At 41.2% G+C, this 22,042-nt stretch overlaps 1 protein-coding gene across 3 annotated transcripts in view; it reads left to right on the top strand.

The window, feature by feature from the left end:
• Nucleotides 1–22,042, top strand: part of DPP6 (dipeptidyl peptidase like 6) — a 399,855-nt gene that overhangs the window by 367,247 nt on the left and 10,566 nt on the right. For all 3 annotated transcript variants that reach the window (XM_083881406.1, XM_083881408.1, XM_083881407.1), the window contains exons 17-18: nt 18,018–18,065; nt 21,230–21,328. In XM_083881406.1, coding sequence (XP_083737532.1) covers nt 18,018–18,065; nt 21,230–21,328 — 147 coding nt within the window. The remainder of the gene's footprint in view (nt 1–18,017; nt 18,066–21,229; nt 21,329–22,042) is intronic.

A 22,042-nucleotide genomic window follows, 5' to 3' on the forward strand; every position in this document is an offset into this window, starting at 1 on the left:
ATCCCCACAGTTGGAGCTGATGCTCAAGACCAGACAGTGGCAGACAGTACTTGTGGCTGTTTAGTGCTTTCTTCTCCATAATGTGTCTAACATGCATACATTTGAATCTAAATATGTATAAAATACATAAATCTCCATAATATGTATAAAATGCATCAATATGTATAAAAGCACCCAGAGCTCAGGTCTTGCTGTCTACTCTGTGACTGTGACATGAAAATGTGTGTTCATAGTGATCATTGGTGTACCCTGTGTCAGCCCCATATGTAACTTTGGAGGTAGCTATTTTAAATTATTTTAATGTAATCGAGCCTGTAATAACTTCAAAATTTTGTATTTTCTCAGCTGTCCACAGGACAAATCCATGGACAAATATTTATGGCTTGAAAACAATTTCTGTACTGACAGAAAATAACTTCCACCATACTTCAGTTTCACTCTGTCCCTTCCTTTGTGACCTTCTGTTGCAAATTTCATTGAGTTTAGAGCCACAGACATGACTGTGGCTCAGCTGAACTTCTCTACAATGGATGGCAAGGTTTGTAAGATTTGAACAATCAATCAGTGCTTATAAAATACTCCATAATACTTAAATGAAAGGCAAGGGCAAGGGCAAATATCTATCCTAAAAAAACCCAAAAAAACAAGAAAGGTCTGGCATCACTCATTTGATCCCGAAGGTCAAGAGCTGGAAGTTTTCTAACCCCCTTTTGGTGCTTTAAAGGCAACATATAATTTCCTTAAAAGATTTTTTTGCTGTCCTGCAGAATACATTTAACAGCATTGCTACCTGGCACGGGCTAAAATGAGAGTAGAGTGCTGTAATAGAAGGTAACCTCTCTTGAAAGAGGGCAGTGTAATGCTTACTGTCAGGAGGCAACATTTATTGCAATCAGGCAGTCCCAGAAGGCTAGTTACCTTATTTTTCATCTAATTTTATATGCTCATGATTGAATTACTGTAGCAGGATCTAAGGAAACATGGTGCTTTGCAGGCTGCTGTTAGATTATCTCCTCTAGACATGGTTGAAAAAGCAATATCTGCTTGACCAAGGTCACTCCTACTGTGATTTTGCCATAAAATATGGGTTTACACTTCTGCCTCGTCTCATAAACCAGCACAGGCACCTGCACTGATTCCCTCTAAGATAAACAGAAATAAAAACTGGATGGAAGTGGTTTGCTGTTTTATACGTAAATTTAATTGAGGATGGATTTTTCTCATTTGAAATGGGATGTAAATTTCAATTTCATTGAGAAAGGGATAGGGAATTGCAAATTTTGGCTATGGGAAGCAATTTATTTCTGTTTCTTGAGTGGGACTCAGCACAAAGGGTGTGCAAGGCTGAATGACACGAGCCAGTAAAGCACTAAAGCCCATTTTCAGGTGATAGCTCCTTCTCTGAGGGATGAAGCCCTATCAATTACTACCACTGTGTCAACTGTGCAGTGCTTTAGTATTTCCTCTGTACATAAACACACTTTGTCCTCAGTGACTCTTTCTCTCTCCCCAGTGTAACTCACCAGCACCATTAAAACTCAACTCCTAATGAGGTTGTTCATGGACAAAGCAAGGGAAGCAGCCCTTGCTGTCACAGGATAATTGGTACTCTGACACTCAGGTGCTTTGGCTGCAGTGTCTTCACTCTCATTAAAAAACAATCTGTGGAATCACAGAGAGTTTCAGTTGGACTCTCAGAACTGACAAATGTTTCCTGGAATCTGGAGTTCGAGTCCCTGATGTTGCAGACAGTGGCACTGTAGCATCCTTTACGTAAGCTACTCCTTCTCCATCAACTGACCTCATCCATAAGTTCATCCTGGCCCCAGAGAGATGTGATTTCCTCCAAAAAGGGTTAATACCTTCTGGCTCTGGGGCAAGAGGAGTAGAGGGGAAGACCCTGGCCTGTGCATGCATCTCTGCAATTAATGAATGACATTTAATACACAATGAAAGTGATGGGGGGAAGGGCAGTGTTGTTCATGGGATGCCTACCACCCTGCTAATTAAAGTTCTCCATAATCATTGGTTAATCAAGAGGGGACTAATCATTTTTAGGGATGTCACAAAGAATTGGAGGGGAGAGGACTGTAACAAGGACTGAGGGATGATTTGTCTTATGCTTGGCATGATTGCTGGTGATAGAGAAGTGCCTTGGCCACTACACTGTGTGTTATTCTTCACTCAGTGACCAATTAGGAAGAAACAGCTTTCACTTTGAGGAGGGGCAGCAGAGTAACTGAGCAGGGAACTATGTTCTTCTATAGCCCTTCCTCTTCTTCCAGATACAGTAAGATGGTTTTGTTCTAAAATGCCATAAAACCACTATTGTTTATCCTGTCTCTTTGAAGATTATCTCTGCTGGAAGCTGTGTCTGTGGCTGACTGGTAGCCTTTATTGTCAGCCTTGTGCAGACCAAATGACTTTAAAGCTGTCTCCCTCTTTGGAGAGAAGAAAACAGATTTTTCACAGAAAAAAAAAAAAAAAGTTAAAATATTGTCACCTGATTTGACTCCTCTCTGGCACTGTCCTCTGTGGCACTGTAGTTTTCAGTAGCTTAGCCTAGATGCTGTAGATCACTAATGACAGGTAACAGAAATGAAGTAATTTCTGCCTTTCCTAGCAGGCAACTCTGCAGCTGTGGAGCAAAATGTTTTCTTGTAACTGAACTGTGCTTGATAAAATACCTAAAGAACAAGTGCAAAAGGAATTTTTCTGGGTATATTCTACTCTTCCCCATGTATGTCCTCTAAGCCAGTGATGACAAATCTGTAGCTGCTCTGCTAGGCCTGGGAAATCTTTAAAAATAGGATTTATTGCTCTTACGTCCTGCCAGACAAAATCGTGTTTCAATCCCATTCAGGGATAACAAGTGGTACAAAAGCACTGATTAGAAAAAACTTTTCAATTTAAGGATCTCCTTTGAGAGTGATTCATACTAATGAAGGAGCAGCACAACCAAATCAGCGATGATCTGAGTCAGGTTTCTCATGCCATTGGACATTCATTCATTCTGTCTGTGGTTTTATGAGTTTTAAAGACAAGTGCAGCAAGTTGTTTCTTTATGGAGGCAGCAGGTAGCTATAAACTTCTCAGCTCCTTAAACTGGTTCTTGAGAATTTAATTATCTTCTTTCCTCCCTCCTGGTGAAACTTGGAAACACCATCTGGAGATGGGAACTCTTGCTGCTTTCACTTAATATGTTTATGCTGAGCCTTGAAAAGTCCTTTTGTTATTCCACGTTTGGTTTATTTTCCAGAATTTTGCTGAGTTCAGTAAAATTTTTCACTACCAAATTTCATCAAATGATCTGGGTGTGCTTTGTGGCAGGTTGTCCTGACTTTGCTTTTAAACACATTTTAACACCATATTGAGCACAATTTAACAAGGTTCAGCCTTCCATTGTGGAGAGGTCTAAAACCCTAGTTTGGAATCCTTTTAGGTACCCAGGTTCTGCTCACTGATGTGGACACAACACAGGCTCCTGCCCACACAGAACCAGAAGTCTGAAATGTTTGGCGCTTCTGGAGTTTATAATAGACAGAGAAACTTTTAGTGTGGGTGAGTCTGAGTCATGAAAGCCATTGAGAGAAATCAGTCTTTTATGAGGAGAGCTGCTTTAGGAGAAGCATTTGTGCTTGTTGGGACCAGGATCCAAGCCCAGGCTTGTGTCCTGGATCAGTGCCACCCCTCTAACCCCAGTCAGGGACTGCTCACTAGCATTTCTCCTTCTTTCTTTTAATAACTTGAGATGGGCATTTTACTAAAAATCACACTCTAAACTGCACAGAAAAACAAAACAAAACAAAACAAAACAAAACAAAAAACAAAAAACAAAAAAAAAAAAAACAAAAACAAAAAAAAAAAAAAAAAAAAAAAAAAAAAAAACAAAAAAAAAAAAAAAAACACTCCTGGGCAAGAGAACTTTTAATGGAGGCTGGAGGTGGTCAGAAAAGTGAGAAAACTGGGTCATTAGTGCTGCCTCATGTGCTGCACATCCCACAAACAGCGTGAGATGTGAGATAAGCTCAGCCAGCAGCTGGGTGGGTGGAAAAAACCTTTGAAGCACCAACTTCCAGCATCACTGCCATAACTCAGCTCAAGATTTAAACCCCAGGATTTTTTATTTTTTTCTTTATGTCAGCAAACATAAAATTCTAAGCAACGTTTCTAGTATTGTGGCTACACTTAGTGTGTCATTACTGCATAAAGATGTTGACCTTTTTTGAGGAGATACATATTTTGGAAAATCTCCTAGTATTTTATTCTCCCATGGGATTACCAGCTGATTTAGACAGACATGAATGTGTGCCATAGAAGAGCTAAATTAAAATCAATAGATCACATGGATTTGTTGAAAAATTTCACTAACAAAGTAACATTTTGCTTTGTTTTGCCCATCTACTTCTGAATTCTACTTCTGTTTCACCTGCACTTTTTGTAAGTGGTTTTGGGGAATTTTTTTCCATGAAAATCGCTTAAAATATCACTCTTGTGAAAATTTTGAATGTAACATTCATCAAAAAAACAGGAGTTCTACTCATAAAGACTTACTTTGTGAATAAAAGTGTCTGAATCCTTTCTGTCTCAGGACAGAAGATCATGACATTTGTCTTTGACTGTGAATGAATCAAATCACATTTTTCTTCAGTTCCTCCATCAAAATCAGGGGCCCATGTCACAGAGATATTTTTGGCAGCAATTTATGGCTCCTTCAGCAGAAAGAGCTTAATATTATTAAATATCTCAGGAAATCCTATACTGATATTTATCAGGATACAGGAGGAGGGAGTAGAAGTTTTATTGTTGGCAAAATAAATACTGCACTTAGTTTTTAATTTGAATTAAGGAGAGGTATGAAAATCCTTTTGCAAGATTTCTCTAGATCATTTTCATGCTTGGGGAGCAGAGGTACAGCAAGAATTCATGGCTTGCCTATGGACACATCTGCAGCCAAGTATCATGACCCCCATTTCCTTCCTCATATTGCAAAAAAGTGCTCCAAGGAAAAGCAGCCCTGACTCCTGGAACAGACCAGAAATATGACTCCTTCTGCAGCCTGTCTCCATCGTGGATGGTGGATAATTAACCCTCTTCAGGATTTTTGCAATAATGTACACATCAGGGACGTGTCTGCCCGGCTCCTGCAATAAGAGCTTGGTTCATGCCTTCAGGCAGGAGAATAATGAACCTCTTTCTACATCTTCCTCAGTTCCTTCATTTAATCAGAACTTTTAACCTGTGCCATTTGGGCCAGACCTGCCATCCCAGGACACCAATGGAAAATCTGGAGACGAGGATATTTTTACTAACCATGGACAAGCAGATGTAAATCAATGATTCACCAAGCACAAGTTTATAAAGCAGTGTTTTAAACCTCTCCACATTGCCCATGTACTAGCTTAAATATCACATAGAAACGTTGCATGTCACAGTCTCATCAATAACATTCCTGGAACCAAATTGTAATTAGCAGCTCTTATGCTCAGGTAAACATCAGAGCAAGCCGTAATGGAAATATACAGCTTAGCTCTTCCTTGACTATTTATGAACTGTAAAACAGCTCCATATTTAGGCAAATAGAACTGCAAAAAGCAGGTGGATTGCTTCCTTTGTTCCCCTTCCCATTACAAAATAATCATTTTTTTTGTACAGTACTGTTGGATTCTCTAAATCTTGAGTTGGATGTGGACACCTATGATACATATACTTATAAACAGGTGATTTTTACAACAGTTGCTTTAATTTGTTGACCCACATCCAAACATGAAGAATTCAAGGACACATTTGGTAACAGTGCCCTGAGAAGTCCTAACCAGCTGCCAAATGCTGGTTAGGACACATGGATTTGGATTTTTTTCTGCTGTCACAAGCTCCTTTAGACAACTCAAGCAGGTCATGTGGTTCCAGCTTCCCAGAGGTGTTATGGAAATAAAGTCCATTACTGACTGCAATGCTCAGGTGTGCAGTGACAATAAGGGGCACAGAGGCTCCTAGATGGATAAATTTCCAGAATGGTTTTGAAAGCTTTGGTGCATCTTCAGTCTATTCACTGCAGAGAAACCTTCCTAGCCCAGAAACCCAGCCATTAGTATGCAGGGGAGCACTCCTGTGACAGAACCAGCATGTAAAGTGATTAAATGGTGCTGGAGTGAGGAGCTAACAAGGCATGGCCACAGACATTTCAGCTCTGCCTGGTGCCTCGTCTCAGCAGCAATCCAATAACGAGCCTGTAATTACACCACGGGCCTTAATGAGTGCAGGGCCAGTCCTCCCAGGGGCTGGATGCTCCTAACTCCCTGCAGCCACAGCTGGAGGCACCCACAGCAGCAGGGGAGCCCTGGGTGTGCTGCAGGATGGGGCTCCAGCAAGCCCAGCCTGCTGTGCCCTCATAGCATCACTCAGTGCCTTTAGAGACAGGCAGCATCTCTTGGGATCCCAAACCAGGGATTGGGGTTTGAGTTATAGCAGCACTAAAACAGTTATGAAAAATGTAACAACCCATTTTGGCTTAAAGCCCATCATTATGTGTCATTATGTGTTTCCACAGCAGTGTGAGTGTATCAGGATCTGAGAGATCCAATGCAGCTGCAAGGGGAAATATCTTCCTGTGCCTTTTTTTCACTTGGAGGGTCCTCAGACATGTGTGTGTGCTAGTTGCTTCTTGTGGGTGATATGGAACTACTGAGCTTCTTAGAAGGGTTTGGACAGAGAAACAATTTGCTTCTCAAGTGCTACTGGGGTAATATTTCATTAGGAGAGTTTTCTGTCCCTAATGCACAAATTAAAATAATAGAAACTCCTGCTTTTGAGAGATGAAGAAGCTGAAGGTCCTGTTTAACTTCCCTGAGTAACCACTCCATGGTGACTTGGAGCATCTCTGGCAGATAACTAGGGAAAGCTTGTGGTTGTGGGTACAAATTTCTCACTCCAGGGCCTGAAAACAATATTAAATGCACAGGGAAGAAAAACCTTCATTTAATCCCTACTTAAATTTAGTTAGGTAGAAAGCCTGCTGCCTGGCAAGATTTTTGAAGCATATGGATTTAGTGTCAGCTAAAAATGTCATAAAACTGCCCATCATGGTAAAGGCAAAGCACCTTAGAAAGGCTCACTTCCTACTGGAATTCAAGGAAATGCTTTCTTAAGTGCAGCTGGTCCTTCTAAGAGGGCCAGAGCTTGGCAGGTGACCTTTGGCAAATATCATGATAAATTAAGTTGTTGAGACCTAAAGAGACTTAATTGGATGCTGAAATAACTATTAGCACTGAAAATGGGGTTTATTAACCAAGTCAGGAGCCTGTGGATATAAAAGTGCAGTAGGCACACCTTGGTTTAAACAAATGTGAAATGCTGATACCTGGATTTTATTACTGGGACATGCTTCAGCTGGAGCCTACAGCTCCATTTAGCCATACCAATAGCTCTGGAGACCTCAGGCAAGGCTGAGAGCTCACTTTAAATACTTTCTTTACTGTTGACACCATAAGCAGTGAATGCCAGGTGGTGACTGGGAGGAGGAAACTCAGGGGAAGGTTGTTTCTACCCTCTGTCCCAATAGGTTGCGTCTCCCTGGGCCTTACCTCACCTTACTCTGAAATGCAATAAGTCCCTGCTAAGCTTCTTACTGTGTTTTTCCTCAGTACATCTCAGAGGAACACAACACTGCCTGTCCATGAGGACTGGAAGACAAAGTCAGTGCAGATCCATTCTCTGTCCACCTCAAGGGCTCTTTCACCAATCTGCTGCCTGTGCCACAAACAGGCTCACTCTGAGCTGGGCCCAGGAACTGAACTGAGTGAAAATTAAATAGATTGTTTTTTTCCCTTGCTGCAGTCAGAAGTTCTAGAAGCTGTTTTGCTGCTTTACTGGATGATTTTACAAACATTTCTGATCTTACAAGGGAGTGGGATGTGCTGGCATGGGACCAAGTGGCTGAGGTGGGGAAGGGAATGGACAATCTAAATTCAATGTCTTAGGGAACCTCAGTGAGGATTTCATCATCATCAAAACATAGAATACCCTGAGTTGGAAGGGACCCACAAGGATCATCAAAATCAACTCCTGTCCCTGCATAGAACCACCCCAAGCATCATTTGGATGTTTTTATGGGCTACCTAATGTCTACAGCCTATTACTGCTGCACTCCAGAGTAGAATGGTATCTATATTCTCTATCATTCAAAAAAAAAAAAGAAATGGTTTTCATCATTTCACCCAGATGTGTTTTTTTTTTTTAATCCCACCAAGTACTATAACATACTTCAATACAAATTTTTGCTACTTGGTTCTTGATGAGCACGTCTTGGGGCATTTGGGTTTTCTGAACCATCTGAGCTGTCCTTGGCTGGGTTCTGGGTCTACAGCAAGGGGCAGAAAGCCAATATTTGTCACTGTGTGCTCTGGGGGTCTGACCATAATGGTGTCTGTCTAGGTAGATGTCATGGTTTGAAAGCAAAACAAGTGAGAGGCTCCAAGTCAGAAATACAACTTAATAAGAAGAAAGGAAAAAAAAGGTAAAATAAAATAAAACAAATGCAATAATACAAAAGACCACTGACAGAGTCAGAATACAACCTGAGCAGGGTGGTGGAAGCAGTCCAGATGAGCTGGTCTTCCTAAAGCAGTGATCCTGTAGAAAGGTCTGGGACCTCTGGTCCTCTGGGAATCCAGTGGGTAAGGGCTGCTTGCACTGTCCCAAATCCCAGCTTATATCCAGGTGAGAATGCTTGGCTCCTCCCCCTGGGCGGAGCATCTCACAATGGGATGATGAGTTGTGAAGTGGGTCCTTGATGGCCCATTGAACAGAGATAACCCCTGGAGGGAGTTACCTGTGAGTCATGGGCCAGGTGTTGATGGGCCATTAGCAGAAGAGCCCAAAGAAAGGGGGCCTGGGAAGACACTGCCCCACCTGCTTTCAATAGTTCATGAAGATGGTGATAGAATAAATACTTTGTGTACATCCTACACTACAACCCAGGACAGTAGAACAGGGTAGGCAACTCGCAAGAGGTTCTATCCTTGTGTGACCACATAAGGCAGGTATCCTGGCCAAAACACCCACAATACCTGTCTAACAAAGCCCAGGATGCATCAGAAACACAGAGATAATGTTCAAGCACAGCTGAGTGTCCTGCTGTGTGCTCAGGGCTGGCAGAAGCCAGGCGTGCCCCAGCTTTGTGCCTGCAGGCTCCCACCCAGTGGGATGCTAAACGGGCACAGCAGAGTGCTGAGGCCTGGGAGGCATTCCCGGGGCTTGCTCACATCTCAGGTCACTGGGTGAGTGTTATCTGCTGTGACCAGAATGGTTTCTCACACGAGGATGATTACCACAACCCCGGGTTCTTGTGTACTCGGTAGCGGGAGGCTGTAATTAGCGCTTCCAGGCAAACTGTGACCTTTTGGAACTTTTCTTGAGGCTTATGAAGCCTAAATTAGATTCTGCTGTTTGAAAGCATGCACAGACTTAATCTCTGGGCCCTATTTATATTATAATTACTATATAATTCACATTTGCATTCACTTGACTCCTTTTCTTACTTAACAGCCGAGGTTGGCTCTGGCTCTTCAGGTCCTTTGTGCGCAGTTCATGGGTCACAAATCCCCTGGGTGAAGGCAGGATGGGGGCTGCTCATTCCTGCTCCCTCACATGCTGTACAACTGCAAAACAGCAGGCTGGCATGAAAACCCACTTTTGCTAAAACAGAGGGTACCAGCAGAGCTTTTTCTGCAGGAAAAGAGAGGACAGTATTCTTGGTTTGGAAGTTGGGAGAGAACTTCTTTTCTATCTCCTAGTAACAATACAGTTATCACTATAATTTGAGTTATAGTTTGGGTTATCATTATAGTTTGAGACTAATTAAAATGGCTTTAGTTATTTCTATAGCCTGAGATTAATTAAAACTGTGACTTTTGTGGATATTCCAGAACATTTTTTTCTTCCTTTAAGCAGATCTCTCATTTATGTTAAAAACTATTTCACTCTATTATACATCTTTAATGTGCGCTGTGAACTCCCCATAAATGCTCAGTGACAGAAAAGCAGGTGAAAAAAAAAAAAGCCCAAACTAATATGCATGAATATTTAACAATAAAATTAATAGAAAATGTCACATTTTCAATGCCTGAAAAAATATTGTGGAATTAAAGCAAAACTCCTCTCCCCTTTGGAATGGCGCCATTCTGCAAAACACCATGTGTTCTTTGCTTTAACATGTTTTTGATCCTGTTTTCATTTTGATTCTTGCTTGTAAATATGAGCTCCCTGGCATTGCCCAGAGGAAGGTGATATATCATCTACTTCCAGCCAAGGTTCTTGTCACTTGGTCGTTCTGTACATATAAAATTTTATCTGAGCTCTACTCGCAGCAGATAAATGACCACGACAACAAGATTCCTCTGATGCTTCAAATAATGAAGCTTCACAAATGAGGCAGAAGCCTCCTGCATGTCCAGGGTGCATGTGCATCATTTCCAGCTGTATGAGCAACCTTGGATGAACTCATTATTCTGCAGTGGGTAGTACAGATATTACCATCCTGCAAGATTTAAAGCTTCCTCTGAGGAAAACTGCTCCTTTCACCTTGTTTGCCAGCTGGACCAGCTGTAAGGTTTATTGCTGCCTTTTGTTTTCTCTTTGCATGGTACTTGTTAAGCCCTTTATTAATGCAGCCAGTACATTAAGGGTATATTAAAACCTGAGAACTCATGAGAGGAAAACAGCTTAATAACCAGACACTGTGAAGCAATGGTATTTATGGGTTGTTGGTGGTGTTTTTTAAGTTAATATCCAGCACCAGTTATTACTTAATTAGCTCGGAAATCATTGTTTTGTTGCAAGAGAATTTTACTTATGGAAGAGAATAAATTAAGATTATCTAAATCAATTTATAGTAAGTTTTTAATGAAATAAACAGAAAATATGAAATTGGGTTTTATTCAGTCTGTTAATGAGGTGTAAATGGCACTGAGAGAGAGTATTTTCTTTCATGCTGTAGTTCCAAGGAATTATCCTTTTTTCCTTGAATATCATAAAATCATGGAATGGTTTGGATTGGAAGGCACAAGCATGTACCAATCCAATAAGAAACTTGTACTTTAAAAATAGGGACAAATGTTAACTTTTGGATTCATCTCTTCCCAAAGTTTGCAGAAAGCTTGGATTAAAACTGAATTGAAAAAGGTTAAATTGAGGTATTCAAATAGAACAGAACTTGGAAAAAAGAGGGAGTTGAGCAGGTTTAGATTCCATAGATTGGACCAGGATACTAGAAAAAAATACCCTGGGCTTTTGGGAAGTCAGTTCCCCCCATGTGAACTGGAGTTTTTTCTTCCTGCCTCTGGTACTTGCAGCTCCAGGGGTGCACTCTCAGGTTCATGAACTCTGCAAACAAATTCTCCTAATTCACCTCCGTTTCACAGCTGGTCTCATCACTGCAGTGGTTATATCCCTGCTCCATGCCCTGGAGTTTGTATGTTCCCCACGTTCCTCTTTAGATCCATCCACATACATTATTTCAAAACCTCAGCCAAAGCCCCATGAAAGGGAGGAAATGGTCAGCCCCCTCAATGTGACACCTCATTGGCTGATATTAATTAAGAAGGAGAAGAGGGAGATTAGTGAAAGGACTGTGAGCGAAGGTTAAGTACCAGCAAAACGAACAGGAAGTAGATTATGATGAAGAGGAATAAAAGGCTAATTGGAGCTCAGCAGCAGGGTTCATTAGGAACTGGTGTGGGGAATGACCTTACCCAGATTGTTCCCTGGCAGTCTGGGAATCCAAAGCTGGATGAAGCTGGTGGGATTTGTTAAGACATAAAGCTGATAAGCATCATCAGAGGGCAGAGATAAATACTAGAGAAGTCGGATGTCTTGCAGGGCTGGATTGGGAGAAATTAATAGTACAAAGAGAAAAATTAGGCTTGTGGTGACTCAGGGCAAGAATTTGTCTTGTATGTTTGAAGCTCAAAAGTTACAAATGCCTCAGCAGAGCCAGTGGGTGACTGGGCATGGAATGATGACCATTGGATGTCTGCAAACTGCCTCTACCTGCTGTGGGGTCATGGAAAAGGTGAATGCTCTTTTAGGATGGATCAGCCAAGGAATTTTCCATAGAATGGGCAAGTAGCAGTTTCCCTATCAAAACCAATTAGGACATCATTCACAGCAGGGGTAGAGTTCTGGTAATTTCTGTTCAGGAAGAAGAACCTGAATGTAAAACACTCTTGCATCAAAGAATAAAATGAAAAGAAACTTTGTCCTACAAAAGGGAGTTAAAATAATCTAATTTATCTGACTGGATGAGAGCTTCTGGGGAGACATGACTAAAATGGAAATACCCATGCTTAACAGAAAATAGATTATTGGAACAATCCCAAAAAAGTGTAAATTGGAGTGACAGCCAATACAGCTTCAAGTTGAAAGGCTGCTCCTACCAGAAGAGCAAGACACCAGAGAGAATTACATCAGCAAGCTCAATTATATTTAGAGGGTGTTTGTCAATACTTTTGCGACAAAATTTCCTGAAGCAGCAAGGGAGGATCCTCTCAGACTTGAAGGCCCCATGTCCTTCAGTGGCCACAGGACAGACAGTTGGATGAGCTGGTCAGTACCAGCCCAGCTTCCCACTGCTGCCTGCAGGCACCTCTCAAAATCCCATGGAATGGACTGAGGACCTGACCATGATTATTCAGTCCAGAAACCTTCTGAAGAACCCATCAGGCCTGTTCTGTGTAGTGGAATTAAGACCAAATCTCTTGTTCATTTGCCCTCTAGTCACTGCTAACTGATGCTGCCTCAGAGCAACCAGATTTATTTCTGCTCCACATAAAGTAAGCATGAAATTTATTACCAGTATCACACAGGGCAGAGACAAGCAGCACCATCAGAGTGGTTGCCTGAGAACAAGCCAGGATTGATTATTTTACAAGACAACTTACATTTGAGGAAGTAAAGATTTGATTAAAAAATTAAATGCCTTGGGGAGGGTGAATAGCAGCATAAATCTGTTTGATGTTTATGTCAACAAGGTTGCCAAAGCAAACAGCACGAACATCTGTCCACAGCGTCGGCTGGAAAAAACAAATGGGGAAATATTTTAATTGTGAGCAGCGATTCACGGAACTCCCCATGTCTTTATTTATTAGGCTGATAATATCACCCCAACATATGAACTTTATGCAGCATATATAAATAATTCATGGATTAGCAAATAAAGAGATCTGGAATCTGTACACAGAGATGGCTGTTGCCAATTATCTCACTTGTGCAGAGCCAGACCCTTTCAGCTCCCATCACTTGCAGCTGCTCTTTTAAATCATTCATCAGTGCTTAAGAGATATGCTGGTGGCGCTGGCAGAGAGTATTTGAATTTTCATTGTTTACACACTGTGAATTTAGCTTCTGGTCTGAAATTATCTGCAACATTGAAGCCTTTGAGAATATAGATGAGAAGAATAAGACAATTCATCTTTTCATTCTTTTTAAACACTTCTATAATTTTGATTAACTTTCCTTCAATTTTACTTCATATTCTTTTTTTAATCACTATTTTCATTCTAAAGTTAACTGATATTAACTGATATCATTCCCTATGCTGTTTAGATCATGAAGACATAAGGAATACTCTGGAATATAAACAGCATTAGAAAGCAAATGTCTGGCAAATATTTTCTTCAAGGTTGTAAAATGATTTTTCCATTTTTATTTTAGAAATCTATACCTCATCAACTAAATATTTAGAATTGCTTCTTTCCTTTCATGTTTAAGCAAAACCCTCTTGGAAGCAATAATAAAAGCTGCTTAAAAATTGATGGAAAACCATGGCCAGTGCTTTTTTCTTATCAAATTACTGAGGCACTGAGTTTCTGTGCCCATTCAGATCACCAAGGGTAGCACTTCCTGGGTGATAAATTTGCCTGTTGCCATAATAGCGATATAGCTCAATTTACTTCTTGCATGAATAATTACAGTAATGGTTTTAAAGTCAAAGGCCTTATGATAAACCCAGACTTTCAGCTGTATTAATTGAAAACTTAATTCATGTGCAGCATGTGTCTTGTGCATCATTATTAACCATGCAGCTCTCTGTGATGTACAGAGTGTGTCTGTGCACAGAAGTTCTGTCAATAGTTTTGCTCCTTTCTCTTAAGCTATAAATGAAGAAACAACATTCAGACTTCTGTCAGGGTGCTGGAGGTGGCTGGTGCAATGCTGGAGGCAGGAGAGGGGAGTGGAGCCTGCACTGGCATTCAAGCACACTCCATCCTACTCCTGACACAGGGATGCACAGAGGGATAACAGGGGCCTGCAAGGTGCCACCTCTAAAACTTTTGATGGAGGTGGCAGGGAACATCAGTGCCAGGTCCTACACCTCAGGGAGTGTCACAGCCCTGCTTCTGCCTTCTGGGGCAAGGAATCCAACAGCATCATCTTCACCGTGCCATGCAGAAAGTGGCCATGAGGTTATAAGGTATGAGCTGGGTCTCTTTTACATTTGCAAATATTGCAAAATAGCTCAGTATTTGCTTTACTTTCTTAAAGTGGAGCACTCTGTGTTTTACCCTTCAAGAGGCACGAGTGAGTTTTATCTTTCAAGGATCCCAACGCTGCCATGCTCTCAGGCCCTCTGTGGGCAAGGGGCAGAGCATTCAGGAGGTTTCTGAGGAGGGAAGGGAGACACAGGAGGATGATCAGTGCAGATTAAAGAACAGAAGCAGTAGGATGTGCCAGGGCTCAGGAGTCCCCATCAAAGCCCACTTGGATGGGCTCTGGAGGAAGGAGACACCGAGCAGGGGATGTCCTCGCCCTGCTTCTGTCAGCTCCCAGCAGCTCATTGAACAAATTAGGTTTCCCTCTCAGATCCACACATGACAGTGGATGGCATTTAGCAGATGGCATGTGTAATGGGACTGTCACACCAACATGGGTTTAGGAATAAAGCTGGGGAGGCAGTTAATGAATATACAATTCTCCTTTCAAGGAATTCTTTCTGTCCCTGTCAGGCATTAGGCACTCAGCTTGTGAGTGTTGAAAGACTTCTGATGTGTGTGCATTAAAAGACACAGCCTATCATGTAACTGGGTTGTTTTACTTTAAAAACTGCCATTGAAATAAGCAATTTATGTCATTCCTAAAAAAGTGACTTTTTCTTCTTGGTGACTTTCAGTCTGCTCACAAGTGAGATGCATTCTTTAACTGAAGTGTTATCACTGAGAATATTTAATATTAAGAATAATCCTTCTCACAGAGAGGATTCTACTCTGTAGTTTTCTGTCTTTATTATTTTTCTTTGTTTGTTAAAATAAAATTAAGCAAGTCAAAAATCTACTTTTTCAAGGATACTTATTAATTTTAATTACTTTTTTAAATTTTATATTAGCCCAAACTGAATATCATTATATAGGACTTTGATTAAAAACATTGTTTTGGGAAGATGACATACTAACAGTAGCAGTAGTTAGTAGTGGCAGAGTAACACAATATATAATACATGTTCTTTTCTAAACTACACACTGGATTTTCTCTTTATTAGTTTCTCACAGTTTTTTTAATGCCAACAGAAAAAAAAAAAGGAAAAATAAATTAGAAAATAAAAGGATTATACGTACTGTGTTTCTCTTTTTATCCCTTTCTTTTTGTTGGCATTTTGATGTTAATTAAAGGAACTGCTTTAGCTCCAACTGAAGCCATTTGGGAGGATTCCTTTTATTTTCAGTGATGATTTTATCATGCCCATGTTTATTAGGTTTGTTGCTTTTCCAGCAGTCTGGCTTCTGGGACCACAGGGAAAAAGCAGGGCAGATTTATAAATAAATATGGTCAGCATATCAATGTATATCAGTAGGAGAAAGGTAAATTCAGCTAAATCCTGGTGAGTAAACCTGTTTTCCTTAGTGCATTATAATCCACCTTCCTGCATTCTAAAACATGGTGCTAACAAAAGAATTGGACTGTCAGGGGAGGAGATTCTCAGTTACAAGGAAATAAAATCAGGCTGCCATATCAGTCAGCTTAATTATAACTAAAATGCTTTTCTGCCTTTTCTCTGTATAAGGTCTGGGTTAAACACTCTTGACTGCCTGCAATGGGATGTGGGTTCTTGGCAGCACAGGGAAAACCACTGACACAATTATAGCACCTTAAAACTTTTCTTGCTCTCAAGAACTTATTTCATGTACCAAACCAGTAAGAAAGGCTCACAGGAACCTGCTTTTGTTGTTATTTGTGTGCACACTCCCAGTTACAGCATTTCAGGGGAATTTTCTCAGCCAGCCCTACACAAATTGCCATTGCACAAGTGATGATCCCACAGGATTTGCTTGTAGGTTGAAGGGCTTAAGAAGACAACTTAAAAGGGTTGAAATCTTAGTGAATATCATCCTCTTAAAGCTGTTTTACTTTTGAAGCTTAAAGAATGTTGGATTTTTGATACTCAGTGTTCAGTTTTGGGTCCCTCACAACAAGAAAGACATTGAGGTGCTGGAACCTGCCCAGGGAAGGACAACAGAGCTGGGGAAGGGCTTGGAGCACAAGTTCTGTGAGGAGCAGCTGAGGGAGCTGGGGTGTTTAGTCTGGAGGAGAAGAAATTCAGGAAGATTTTGTTGCTCTCTACAACCTCATGGAAGGAGGGTGCAGCCAAGTGGGCTTGATCTCTCCTCCCAAGGAATAAGCAATATGGCAAGAGGAAATGGCCTCAGGTTTCACCAGGGAAGATTTAGGTTGGATATCAGGAAAAATTTATTCTCCAAAAGGTTTCCCAAGCATTGGAACAGGCTGTCCAGGGAAGTGATGGAGCCACCACCCCTGGAGGTATTTAAAAGCCAAGTAAAAGTGACTCTGAAGGACATGGTTTAGTGGTGGGCTTGGCAGTGCTGGGTTAATGGTTGGACTCGGTCATCTTAGAGGAGTTTTCCTAGATGATTCCATGTGTCTCTGATTCTGGGATCTTCCCACACACACAGCATGGGAGTCTCCTGGCCCTGCTGTTGAGATCTTTGCTGGGCACACAGGTTCCCCCAGCTGCTCACACTCACTTTAGTTGTACCACGTTACATTATGGGGAAAGGGAAGGAAAGTAAGATAACCACAGTGGGTGAGGTGAAGAATTTACCATTTCATCACTGCACGGCCACTTCCACCTTCCTGAGCAATACTGTCAGGCTCAAGAAAAAAAATCTACAAACAGGTATGGGAGCAACATGTGAGTGGCTGTCCTGGGTCAGCCCAGCTTGGCCCAGTGTCCTGTGTCCAAGAGAAGTCACCAGATGACAACTGGAAAACAGGGGGAAGGAAGCTGGCAACCATAATATGAACCTGATCTCATGTATCATCCCATTTTTTTTTTATCAGTCAGCCACTTGATGGCTTTCTGAAGAAGAAGATGACCCCAGATCACTGTGCTAAGGTCTAAAACACCCTACAGCATCCTGTGGTATAAATTGTGGCATCCTGAATGCTACAGCATCCTGTGGCAGTGAATTGTGTGGTTTACTCATGTACACTGCATAGTAATGATTATAATCCATTTTGTATTACACTAACTAATTTCAATACCCAAATGTTGCATTTTAAGACAGAATATGTGGCCTTTTTCAGTGTGAGAGCCAAGCTGGTGTTTAATTCATTAAGAAAAAATAATATGCAAAACAGCAATATTTATCCATAGCATACAAAATGTAAATGCTTTGTGCTGTGATGTTTGGGTGTCATCAGAATAATTTTAAAGGCAAGTGATTTAATTGTGGTTTTGCTAATTATAATGTTTACAAATTAGGGAAAGATGCTTTTAGTGGTCTGTTGGGAAAGAGCTTTGAAACCTCACATGTCTTTGAGTCTACAGTACCGTCATTTAGTCATAAACCCATTCTAACACCAGGGTGATTTGCTTTTTAGATTACTCTTGCATGAAAAACGAGTCTCCAGAGCCTTCAGCTCCACGGAATTCAAAACCAGGTTCACGTGTGTCTCTGTGTGCTTTGACAGAAATTTAACCAAGTTCTTTTCTTCTCCTTTTCAAGGTCCCCGTGTCCCGATGGTGACTGTTCACAACACAACAGATGCACAGAGTAAGGACTGGCTTGAGCTTTGCAACAATTCTTCAGAGAAAAGTAGCCAGGCAGGACAGTGAGATCTATCTGCTCTTTGCTAAACTTACACTCCTGGGGACCCCAGACTCTGCCTAAATGCAAGTTTTCTGCCTGGAAAAGGGATTTGCAGAGCTGTTGCACTGCCATCACAACAGCTGCTGTTTGGGGTGAAAACACACCGGATGGGGCATCATGTTTGTTACCCTCTTTCTCAAAAAAAAAAAAAAAAAAAAAAAAAAAAAAAAAAAAAAAAAAGCATAGTTCAAATCTCTCTCTCTCTCTTTGTTAGTCTTCCACTGATTTTGTTTTGCATCTCATATATTAGAAATAAGATAATAATATAAGATGAATATAAGAAATATTTAGCTGAATCTGTGGTTTTAATGAAATCACTCTGATATGAATTATCAGAGATAAAGCAGAGGAGTGAGCCCCAGAGGTGGTGCCTCTGCCTGGTTCCCTGATCTGTCCATGGAGATTGGAACACTTATTGTTTGATAAAGCTTTGTCATGCTAATGATTGGTATCTGCATCAGTGCAAAGCTGGAATTATTCAAAAAACAGGTTTCTTCCCTCAACATATTTGGCACTTTCTATAGCCATTACCAGACAGGCAATGTGGAGTCCAAAAGGCCATGGAGTTTCTGGGGTTCCACTCTGGCAGAGGGTGGCACTGAGTCTCATGTGAAATCAAGATTTATCTGCTCCCATCATTTTAATGAGAAAACATAATCTTTCATTTTAGCAAAGAGTTTAGCCCAGCCTCAGCTACAGTTAGAGACTTCAGGCACTGATGTGACCTAAGTATTAACCAACACCTTAATTCTATTTCTTTCTGCTTTATACACAGTTGATATCAGTTTTACTTATCTGGATTTACAGCAACTCACTGCTCTTGTCTCAAAAGTAAAAAAAAAAAAAAGTGAGCAAGCCAAGAAATTTGGCACTCATACTAAAAATTTAATGTGAAATGCAGACCTCCTTCACTGAAGGTAGTGAGTGTCACAGGAAAGGCTCTTGGCACAAGGGAGTGTCAGATCCTTTTTCTTCCCAGCAGAGCTTGAAGTTGGCAATGCCCTCCCCAAGGATAACCCCAGAGCCCAGCTGATTCAGCCAAGAGAGTTTCTTCACCCTGACTTGCAGTTCCAAAGTCACTTTCTTTCTTCCCCACTTTAAATAAAACACCTTAATTTTACTGTAGACATGGAGGTGTCTGACTGGCTATACCAGCACAGGATAGTGCTCTCGTGAGTGGTGTTATATCCTCTTGTACAGTTACATAAAATACTTTTAGGTGACTAAAATGAGGCAATATACAACAGAAACAGAAAATGAACTCCTTTAAAAACTAAAACAAAACACACCAGGGCTAGTTTTGCTTTGATAGATGCACATGGGTAGCATCTGTTACACAGAGAACTCAATCTACTCCTGTGCAGGACACATCCTCTACTGAAATTCATGATCTTCTGCATACAATTACCATTTCCCCTGGTTCTTTTCTTTTTTCCCCCCTCATTCTTTTGCTTTTGAATAAAGGGCAACTGACAGTTGCATGTTACTGAATTTACTTATTTAATATGAGCCCATTACTCTGTAAAAGGGAGTTTGCCTCTGTATTCTGCAATAATCTGATAATAGCCAGTTGCACTGAATATTAGAGAATGCTTACATTTAATTAAGCAATGACCATTTGTACTCCACAGACTGAAGCTCCCTGTGGTCCTAAAGCAAAAAGGAAAGTCCTTTAGGAGATATGCCAATCTTTTTTATTTCCTTCACAGTCTTCCTGGCTTTCTGTGAATGCAATTATATGAACAAATAAAACGGCTTGACTAAATTCCCCTACGTGGCAAGCCCCTTTCTGCTGATAAAGCTACTTGTGTGTGCCATAATTAAATGAGAATCTTAATATTTAACTAAACGTAATAGGCTGTTGCTTTGCCACTTTTGTGGGGGTTGTGGCTTTGATAAAGAGCCAGCCTTTGCAGAAGCAGGGTGAATAGTCACTGAACCAATATACTACTGCTGAAAGATCTCTGAAATATATTAACTGGGAAGGGCAAGGTTTTGTCTGCCTGCCCAGCAGAGATGGGGAGTGCGAGCAGGACAATCAGGTACCAGAAGTGTTATTTGAGGAGCTGGGGTTACATACCTATTTATCAGTGTGTCTCAAAAGAGAAGTTACTGTCAGTGACACACACAATGTGGTGTGAAATGTCACACCCTCCTTGGGCTCAGGTAGCAGAGATAATGCTCTGGATCCCCCTGGTTCACACCCAGACTGATCAGGGAATGAGCACTGCAACAGACTCCCTGGACCAGCATTCACTCACCCCAGCCCTTAAATACCCCCTCCATGGGGCTCGGGATCTTTGCCCACACATGGAGACATTTCCCACCATGTAAGACACACAATCTGAAGTGTCTCATAAAGAGGGGCCCTTTCCCTACCACCTGGGAAGGACTTATCTTTCTGGTGCTGGAAGTGGCTGCTTTTTCTAGAAAAGGCTCAGCAGGTAGAGCACATGGTCAGGATGAGGGGATAAAGGTTAAATCCCAGGAAGGAGGAAGGAATCCTCTATTTCTGACCCAGAGAGTCCTCGGGTAAGACACATAAGCACAATGAAAAATTTTTGAAACACTCCAAAAGTCAAGACTGCTCCAAAACCTGACATTGCAGGTTTGTGTGAGTTTTGTCCACCCTCCTCTCCCCATGGCTTTCCTTCCCATGGATTTTATCTTGCACAGAAGTACAACTTTGGCTGAAGCCCTCCATAGTCTCTTCCCCTTCGTACTTACTATGTATAACTTGGACACAGACTTGAGGACCTCTTCATTTGAGATCTATCTTTGCATGGTGGGTCTGGCAGGGACTCATGGTAGTGTCCCAACACAGCAGGTCACCTTCCTACCTCCTGCCAATCAGCTGAGTGTCACTGATTTCATGAATATAGCTTTTTGCCAATGCAGAACTTGGAAGGGGTTTCAAAGATTTAACTGAATTAGACATCTGTGAGGACTAGAAGGAATCCTTTTGTAAGGAAACTTTTATTATCTATATCAAAGTGACTATAAAATGTTAAAATGCATTTTCACAAACTGTGCCAAAAGTTTTTGTGATCTTGTCCTTCTTCTTTCAGAAATTTTTGAGCTGGAGGTGAATGAAAATGTGCAGCTGGCTGTAAATGACAGGCAAATGCCTAAGGTAGAATACATGGAAATCAAGATAGATGATTACAGTAAGTAGCACCTTTCTTCTGACTTATTTTTCTCTTTCACTGCTATAGCTGTGAAATGATACAGCCACCCTGGATAGACTGGCAGGAGGAAAAATGACTTTGACTCTCAATAAACTCTCACAGTTTGCAAAGCACTCTCCTGGAATGTGCTACACAAGGAGGTTGTTACAGGGGCAGAATTTGATGAGAATTCAGCTGAAGAAAGACAAAATTATAGGGTTGGATTTTTTTTTCCTCCTCTTAAAATGTTCTTTGTGAAGCAAAAGCCACTCTAGGAAATGACATGGTGGGGTACCCCATTGTTGGGAGCATTTTCCCTGGGTGTGTGTGTGTCATTTGAAATGGGTTTGGAATGGGATAATGTGTGTGCTTGCTGGCTACAGCTGTGGCTGCCTCTCAGTGCACAATCTGAGCTGCAGTGAATGAAGATGACTCTCGCGTGACTGCCTATTGGAGTCACTGAGGATTCTTCGAAAACGCCATGTGATTTGGGAGGGTTAAAAAAAAAAAGCTTTATGAAAAAAGACAAAGCAGATTTCACCTGGAGTAAAGAAAGCAGACACTTGGAGCAGTTTGCACCTGCAGCTGGTGTGTTGTTTCTACCACTTGTATAATCATTCCCCACACACATATATATATTTATATGCCAAAGAGAGAGAGAAAAGCCTGGTGGCAAACAGCCAAAATGTAAGCCTGTCTCTGTTGCTGTACCTA

The sequence above is a fragment of the Zosterops lateralis genome (genome assembly GCF_965231275.1).
Source record: "Zosterops lateralis genome assembly, chromosome: 1".
NCBI lineage: Eukaryota > Metazoa > Chordata > Aves > Passeriformes > Zosteropidae > Zosterops > Zosterops lateralis.